The 9136-nt window shown below is 44.9% G+C and overlaps 1 protein-coding gene across 5 annotated transcripts in view; it reads left to right on the top strand.

The window, feature by feature from the left end:
* asap2a (ArfGAP with SH3 domain, ankyrin repeat and PH domain 2a) overlaps positions 1–9136 on the top strand; it is an 80594-nt gene that overhangs the window by 28309 nt on the left and 43149 nt on the right. For all 5 annotated transcript variants that reach the window (XR_013965446.1, XM_080784868.1, XM_080784867.1 and 2 more), the window contains exon 3: positions 8074–8219. Coding sequence is in view for 4 of the 5 variants with exons in the window: in XM_080784868.1 (XP_080640994.1) it covers positions 8074–8219 (146 nt within the window). In the remaining variant the exon portion in view is untranslated. The remainder of the gene's footprint in view (positions 1–8073; positions 8220–9136) is intronic.

Raw genomic sequence — 9136 nt, 5'->3', positions numbered from 1 at the left:
AAACTGCACAGCTTCCATGAATTACTGCCCCTTGTGGAGGAAGCACTGTGGAAGACGGATCTGTGCTGTCTGTGTTAGAGTGAGTCTTAACCCAGTCTGGGCGGGGGAACCCCTTTTGGTGTTTTTACTATAAGAATTATGTTATACTTTAGCAGATCTACAAGCTCATAGCGCGCCACTGAGTGGCGCGCTACGAGCTTGTAGGTCTGCTATTATTTTTTTTAATCGTAAAAATGCGCCACAAATCTTTGAATATATATTCTTTCAGAGCGAACGTTTTTTTTAATTTATTTCAACGTCTGGCCTAAATGGGTTAAGGTTCAGCTTTCATCTGCGTCAGGAACCACACTAATGGGACACGTTACAGGAACCACACTAATGGGACACGTTACAGGAACCACACTAATGGGACACGTTACAGAGGAACCACACTAATGGGACACGTTACAGAGGGTGCTGCTGGGTCTGACTGCCACATTACTCAAGAGATCCCACAAGACCATGGGCTGACTGGCTCCATGCATGGCTGAATATTCCTTCCTTAACCCGTTTAGTCCTGGCACTACCTATACGCTGTTTTACCTTTAATGCCGGCGGCGCCCTCTGTGTCACGTACACCTCTGCCTCAGCAACATATATATAGATGTATATTATATATATTAATATTATATATATATATATTATTTTGTTTTTGTAAGAATTTGAAGGTTTTCAGAAAACCTTAGGTTAGGTTTTAGGAGGAGTTGTTTTAGAATCGGCCTCATATGGGTTAAGTCCTATATCCTGTATTTTGGTGTAGGACTTCACATGAGCGCCCCTCATGTGAAGTGAGAGGCGCTCGCTCATATCATCAATTGTCTATAAAGCTCTCAATGGTCTCGCACCTTCCTACCTACATGACTGCCTGCCTAAATATGTCCCAAACCGCCCCCCTAAGGTCTTCCACTGCTGGCCTGCTCGCTTTGCCAAAAAAAATGGCAACTAAAAAATACGGGGAAGCAGCTTTTTGCTTCTACGGGCCGTTGGCATGGAACAAGCTCCCACTGTACCTTCGTCAGGCAGCCTCTGTAGACATTTTTAAAGCTCAGCTCAAGACCCACTTCTACAACATTGCTTTTAATTGTTTATTTTTTATTTTTGTTATTCATGTCCTCACTGTATTGCTTTTCTTTTATCCTCCATTTCTCTGTAAAGCACTTTGAGCTGCATTTCATGTCATGAAAGGTGCTATACAAATAAAGTTTTATTATTATTATTATTATTATACATAATCATACATCATCATACATCACATTCCGTGCTCAAATCAATCAAATGATTTGGCGTCGTCACTTTTCTGCCCTCACTTTTATCTTTAATATTATGTACTTTGCTCAGCCAATCAAATCATCGCTATGGGGTGATCAGCGAATCACAGGCCAATGTTTGCGTTTACACATACCCAGACAGCTGGGTACAGGAGGCCTCAAAAATAGCCAATCTACAAGCTCACAACTACGGAGCCCCTGAATGACCATGCATTCAAAATATATTTTATCTTGTACGGACAAGATAATATCTCGTACGTACAAGATATTTTCTTGTCCGTACAAGATAATAATTATCTCGTATGTTTTGTAATACCGGTGATAATATCTAAAAAGTAACTAGTAACGTTTTCAAAAATATATAGTGGAGTAAAAGTTCAATATTTGGATCCGAAATGTAGTCGAGTAGAAGTACAATTACCTCACAATTGTACAAAAGTACAAAAGTACAGAGCTTGTAGGTCTGCTATTTTTGAAAAATCGAATAACCACTGACATAGAAACATAGCTTTTTCAGAAAACTGTCAGGATGTAGAAGAACATTTTTAGAATCTGATCTCGGGTCAAAAAAAATGCACTTAGTTACTTTCTGCCACTGGCTGTCAGACGGTGGGGGAAGGAAGGTGGTGATGAGATGCCGGTCATGCCACTGGAGACTAGGGTGGGACAGCTACACGGATGAAGGGAGATATATCGAGCTACAGACGCAGAATGTGATGGAGGAGAGAGATGGAGATAAGTATAGGATGGGAAGAGAAGTCTGGGAGAGCTTGTCTTGTTCCAGCGTTGCTAGAATGCATAATATCAACCAGCGAAGGCTCTGGGGGTACATTGTGTTCTCTCTGTGTATGCCTACACAGAACACAATGCACCTGTACAGGTTCACAGACGCATCCAAGGTGTTCATTTGACTCTCAAATATCACACGCACATTTTTAAAACACATTCTTTGTTTGTTTCACTATGAACTGAAGATGTAAACCTTAAATTAACAGTGAATTCTCTGTCTTTTGCGCTGAGCCAGAGCCAGACTCAATCCTCCTGGATGGTGGTGGCTGGTGAATTATGCAGCGTTCAGCAGCACAGCACACACAACCCTGGATTCAGTGGTATCTGCTCTGCTTTTGGTCTCTCTCTCTCTCTCTCTCTCTCTCTCTCTCTCTGAACAGACGGAGAGAGAGAGATAAGAAAATGGAAAGACGCAGGAATTGAGCTCACAATAAATGAGGACAGGAGCACATAGAGAGAACAGTCTACTTACTGTCTGTCCACCTAATGCCAATGTCCCATTAATCGCACCACATGTCTGTCTGTCTCTCCATCTCCACAGAGAGACGGACAGATGTGCGCACACATACAGCACATCTTCAGACAGACAGACAGACAGCTCTCTGGCCTCTGCTAGGGATTATCTAACTGCTGTTATTCCAGCTTCTTCCGTCCGCCTGTCTCCTCGCTCTCTATCTTTGTCTCTCCCATCACACACACACACACACACACACACACACACACACACACACACACACACACACACACACACACACACACACACACACACACACACACACAGTGTAATCACCAGATAGCAGACTGGCCTCCACTTCCTCTGTCCCACTCTATCACCATGTGTACCACTGACTGACTGGGCTTCCGTCATGTGCTTGTTAGCTTAAGGTCCATGGTTAACTCATACAGTACATATCCCAATTCAACGTCCAACTGTATTCTACGGACACACTGTGAGAAGCACTGCTGCATTTATTCTCCCTTTTAACCACTCCCTTTTAACCCATTAAGGGAAATTGAGTGAGTTGCTGTGATAGGAGAAGGATATCAAATGGAACACAACCACCCTAAAGACTAATAATTGTGTATATTCCTGCACTATACCTGCATCGAGTTATCTTGGTACACAGAAGTTGATCTATTGAAGATTCTGACCTTCAAAGTACATAATTTTTTGTTTTGATTGTATTGCTGTATTGTTGTATTGTTCTTTCTGCTTTGGCAATGTAAACGTATGTTTTCTCATGCCAATAAAGCCCTTTGAATTGAATTGAATTGAGTCCCTATTCATTGCAATGGAGGGGGTGGAACGCTGCGGAGCACTTCCTGCTCCGTTCTGTTGTATTTTGGAAGAATGCAACACGCGATTACACCGTTTTAAAAGTGGATTTTCATGACGAGCAACTCAGCGGTCAGCGCTGAGTTGCTGACCGCTGTTCAAAGGTCACTTTAAACATAGGCAGTGAAGCTTGAAACACGATCGTATAACCCCGGCAATAAGACTAAATTGAATAAATAAATGTACAAGCTGCGAGCTTGTACATCTTGTTGATGATGTCATCACGTGTGTGATGCCCATATTCATTCCATAGCGCTGTACCACACATTGACATATGACATCATCAACTTGCGACGGGAGCAGCACCTAATTGACTATTAGGGGATTACTGACTATTTCTAAGATTAATCAAATATTAATATATATATATATATTGTCTTTCATTTCTAATTTTAGTTATAGAAGGCAAGTATAATGTTTTAAGGCATATAATAAAGTCTTATTAGCCAGGGATCCTTTTAAGAATATAGCTGTCTGAGGGTAGAACAATTTGAACCATAATGAAATTGGTGGTTAGAAGAGAGAAAAGCCTGGTTTATACTGTATCGCACCGAAAAACTCTTTCTCTTTCTCTCTGTTGCTCTTTCTTGTTCATGGTCAGTCTCTCTCTCTCTCTCTCTCTCTCTCGGTCAGCCAGTCGCACGCACGCACGCACGCACACACACACACACACACACACACACACACACACACACACACACACACACACACACACACACACACACACACACACTCTTTCTTTCTTACTTTTTGGAAGCAGAACTAAATAGTGTCATGCTCACTCGAAGAGAAGACATTCACCATCATTCATAGAACTGGAATATTGATATCCTTCCCATTTGTCACCCTATATCCTATATGACAGGGGTATTCAATTAGATTAGGCCGGGGGCCACAACTGTAGAATGATTGTGTGTGGGGGGCCGCACAGTGTGCGCGCGAAGCGCGGAAATTTGTGGGTTCTCAAAATGCTTTTTGTGCTCAAACACGAAGATTTATGTATATTTCCGAACAGTAATGAGCAGGGTAATATGCCTATACAGGTATATGCCACCTTAGAATAGATGTAGGCCTAGACCTATTTGACAGTGCATAAACAGCATTGCTTTGACATTAACGACCATCAGCTGGACGGACACACACACACACACACACACAAACATTACATAGAGCAGTGATTCCAAAGTGGGGTTCGGGGTCCGGGGACCCCCAGGGTCCTTGAGGCAGTTCCAGGGGGTCCCCAGGGAAATGGTTTGGAATCAAATGGACCCTTATGGGTCTGTAACTCTGAGAGTGTACAAATGGAACCAAATGGACCCTAACAGGGTTTATTATTGTGAGAATGATGGCTTCAATTTTCGCAACTTTTCAGGACTAGAAAGCCTGCAGTTTCTATTAGCTTGGATTCTCCATTGATGTCACTGTTGGGTGGGTTTCTGAACTGCCCACAGCCCTCCTATGTGACACAGACCGAGTAGAATTTATTTTGTCATTTTATCATGATTATTAGTGAGGACCTATTATATGAAGATAGGTTGAAAAGTGGTCCTTTAATGATTACTGTCATTATGGTAATCTCACATTTAATATCGCACACACCATACCTGTAACTTTTATTAGCCCTATTATTATTCTCAAAAAGAAAAAAAAAAAGTTTTTTTTTTTTTTTTTTTTCCAAAATTCTTCCAGGGGCCACAAGGAGGCGCTCCGCGGGCCACATGTGGCCCGCGGGCCGCCAATTGAATATCCCTGCTATATGAGGTCCTATTATCCCCCTGCGATAAATAAAGGCCATCTTATTTTATCTTATGTTACGCTACAGGCAGAGATGGATGGATGATAACCAGTCGCCAACTGTCATAGTCTAACACGGCCAGTGGGGCGGCGGTGGCTCAGGGGTAGAGTGCCTGGATGGGAACCGCAAGGTTGCCAGTTCGAACCCGGGCTCCCCCAGAGTTACTGTCGAAGTGTCCTTGAGCAAGACACTGAACCCCTAATTGCTCCCGATGTGCTAGTTGGTGCCTTGCATGGTTTCCGCTGCCATCGGTGTATGAATGGGTGAATGTAATGCACAATCTATGTAAAGCGCCTTGGATAAAGGCGCTATATAAATGCACCATTTAACACGTCTTCCCAACGAGAGTCAGTCAGACATACGTTCCTACTTACTGTATGGTCTACTGTATGGTTAGTCTGCCACGTTGCTGTATGAAGCCACCCAGCGTATCACACAGCCTTCTGTGGTTCAAGCCTTCGAGGCGCGCGGCGCGCTCTGGGATGTGTTGGAATATAACGAAGCAGACTTATATAAGGCATATGTGCTGTGTTTAGGTCATATTACAACCAAACACACACACACACACACACACGCACACACACACTCGTCACTCGTCAGCCTTGAGGGTCTGTATGGTGTTTGTTGGCTTTGAATAGCAGCGCTCGGCGCTCTCATGTGCCACTTCAAAACACAACAAAGGAGGTCCCCTCCCTCGTTGGCCCGGCGCCCCAGCAGAGCCACAACAAAGCAGCCAGAGCTGATGTGTAAACAGTCGGCACCGGGTGGTGTGTGGCTGGCGAGGAACCGTCTGCTGTGTGCAGAGAAGACCATAATGTCCTTGAGCTGAGCTCTGTCCAGTCTGAAAAGCATCTAAATGATGACGTAGCTTTGTGGAATCGAGTAACAAAAAGGACAATAATCCACTTTGTTTTTTATTGGGCGGTGGTTCAAGTGCATTCTGTCATTGTCCAGCCCCGCCCCCACCCCAGGGTTAATGAGACTTGGAGTAGATTCACTGTCCTGGTATTGTATTTCGTGGCATAGATCAGCCTGGTGTGTGCCGCCGGAGGAGGTGCACAGGTTGCGCCTCGGTGGATTTTAACTTTCTCCTATTTAATATGATGGATATCTCTGGGCCCAGAGCAGGGGGTGTGTGTGTGTGTGTGTGTGTGTGTGTGTGTGTGGACAGAGAGAGATAGAGGAGATAATAAGCTTAGTCATGGCGTAGCATCAGGTGTATTACTGTAGAAGTCTGTCTTCAGACTCCTTTCATTTCTGTGCATGCCCATCTCTCTCTCTCTCTCTCTCGCTCTCGCTCTCTCTCTCTCTCTCTCTCTCTCTCTCTCTCTCTCGCTCTCGCTCTCGCTCTCGCTCTCGCTCTCGCTCTCTCTCTCTCTCTCTCTCTCTCTCTCTCTTTCTTGCATGACACTTCTCTCTTGGGAAAGGCCAGCCGTCGTCATGGTAACATCCCCCCTGGTGCTCCGTCGTGCCTCCACCCCGGGCTCTGCCGCAGCAGCCCGTTATCTGCTGCCTGGTGCACTGTAGTGCAGCGCTGAGAGCATTAACCCATTCTGACCTGAGATCAGATTCATACGAGGTTTCCACTGGACACACACTGGTCTGATTAACCCATTCTGACCTGAGATCAGATTCTAAAAAATGTCAGTCGTTCTTCGATTTTTCAAAAATAGCAGACCTACAAGCTCGTAGCGCGCCACTCGGTGGCGCGCTATGAGCTTGTAGATCTGCTATTTTTCAATAGCTAAAGCATAACATGATGCTAAACACCAAAACGGGTTCCCGTTCAGAATGGGTTAAAGGCAATCGGCTAGCCTAAAACCTATCCGTGAATTAATTGGACTCAACGCTCATGTACATCATGGCGGCATGTGCCTGGCAGTGGTCCTCAAAGCTTTTAATTTCAAGGTCCCCCAGTTTGGTTTGCCATCATATGGATCCCGATAACCCTTAAGAATGTACAAACCTGTAATGGTCAGAGTTACCGAACGACAAGGGGACCATTTTGTTCCTCACCATCAATCATTTCCCCGGGGACCTCCTGGAACCCCCTCTGTCCGTATACATATTTAATATTGATCATAAAAGGAGCCTTGAGCAACTAATCACACACAGCCCTTGGAAATGTCACAGCAGGGCTTTGAAATCATTAGTGATTCAAAGAGGACAAAAGTCTGAATGATAATGCTGTTTCTATAGAACTGTATATTGCTTTTAGCCTTTGGTCAGCAGTTTCTGAAACTGTTTCCTCCATAATGAAAATGCAGTGGGCACTGCTGTATTTCTTACCCGAGGTGCTGTATCTCTTGCTTCTATCTCTTGCCTGCAGTGCTAGCAACTGATGGAGAAGGGAGCCATGCTCTCCTACTCTGATGGGTTTTTGCATCAAGCACAAATTTATTTTCACATCAGTGACGTAGTTTATAAGCTGTGTTACTGTTGCTGGAATTTCTCTTTTCGGCTGTACAAAACTGTGGTGCAGATCGCCGTTTCTCAAATGTGGTCCGGGCAATAGGGGTTCTTGAGGGGTTCCAGGCGGTCCGTAGCAAAATGGGGAACAGCTTAGACACTCAATTGTTTTTGTCTACTGTACAAAGTGTTGCGATACAAAGTATTGTTACGTGAACAACCTATGGGGGTCCCTGATAATAAATCTTTTCAAATGGGTGTCCGTGGCCAAATACATATCAGTAATGAGCGTCCTTCACATGAATGAGTGCGAGACCTTCATTTGATTCCCTTTGTGTTCCTGTCAAAAATAACGTGTGTGTGTGTGTGTGTGTGTGTGTGTGTGTGTGTGTGTGTGTGTGTGTGTGTGTGCCTGTGTGTGTGTGTGCACATAACAGCCCATGTGGAGAACGAGGAGCAGTACACACAGGCACTGGAGAAGTTTGGAGAGAACTGTATGTACAGAGATGACCCTGACCTGGGATCAGCCTTCCTCAAGTTCTCTGTCTTCACCAAGGAGCTCACTGCACTCTTCAAAAACCTAGTGAGTACTGTGTGTGTGTGTGTGTGTGTGTGTCTGTGTGTGTGTGTGTGTGTGTGTGTGTGTGTGTGTGTGTGTGTGGGTACATGTGCACATGTGTGTGCATGTGGAATCCTCCAGGACAGAGAAAGTGTTCCATCCTGTCCCTAATTGTCTCTATCCCCCCCACTGGGTTTTACCATGTGTGTCCACGCACTCACGCACGCGCAGACACACACACACACACACGCACACGCACGCGCGCGCACACACACACACACACTCTCACGGCCTCCAATTGGAACCTGAAGCTCTCTGGGGGAGCTCCAGTTTTTCCATGGCTACGGACCAACGTGCCACTGCAACAACACCACATGTACAGTATGTGTTCTGGATCTAATTTGGCCTCTTCCGGCCCTAACCTCAAAGCCAGGTGAGGTTTGACACGTCCCCCAGGGTTTTATTAGAAAAATGTGACGCGGTCACGTGAGAGGCGCTAGCCTCACCGCGGGGGATTAAAATGGACTCGCATAGAGATCACCGACGTGAGACTTTTGTACTTTGGTGTTTTCTCAAGACCTTTCGAAACAGAAATATGAGCACGTGGGTGTGTGTGAAGGTGTATAATCTCCAACATCCTTCTGGATTATTGGTAAGGTACTTTATCAAAGTCCTTTTGGATAGTTAAACTTGGGAGAGGTTGACATTGATCCTGTAAACATCTATCCTGTTCCTTATTATGTAGCTGTCCCCTCCCTAGACTGTAAACATTATATTTTATAGGCACCCATTTGATACTCGTGTCATTTCTTTGAGTGGTGAAAGTCTCACTCGTTGGTATTAGTGACCGACCGACCGTGTCACACGGATGTTGAGGCACTTGTGACACGTTCCCCTTTCTCCCAACTCCTGTCCTTTTGACCGCACATGTGCACGCACAC

Source organism: Protomyctophum bolini (assembly GCF_963924005.1).
Source record: "Protomyctophum bolini genome assembly, chromosome: 15".
Lineage (NCBI taxonomy): Eukaryota > Metazoa > Chordata > Actinopteri > Myctophiformes > Myctophidae > Protomyctophum > Protomyctophum bolini.
Note: the sequence above shows the minus strand (reverse complement) of the source record. Positions and strands in the feature narration are given on the sequence as shown.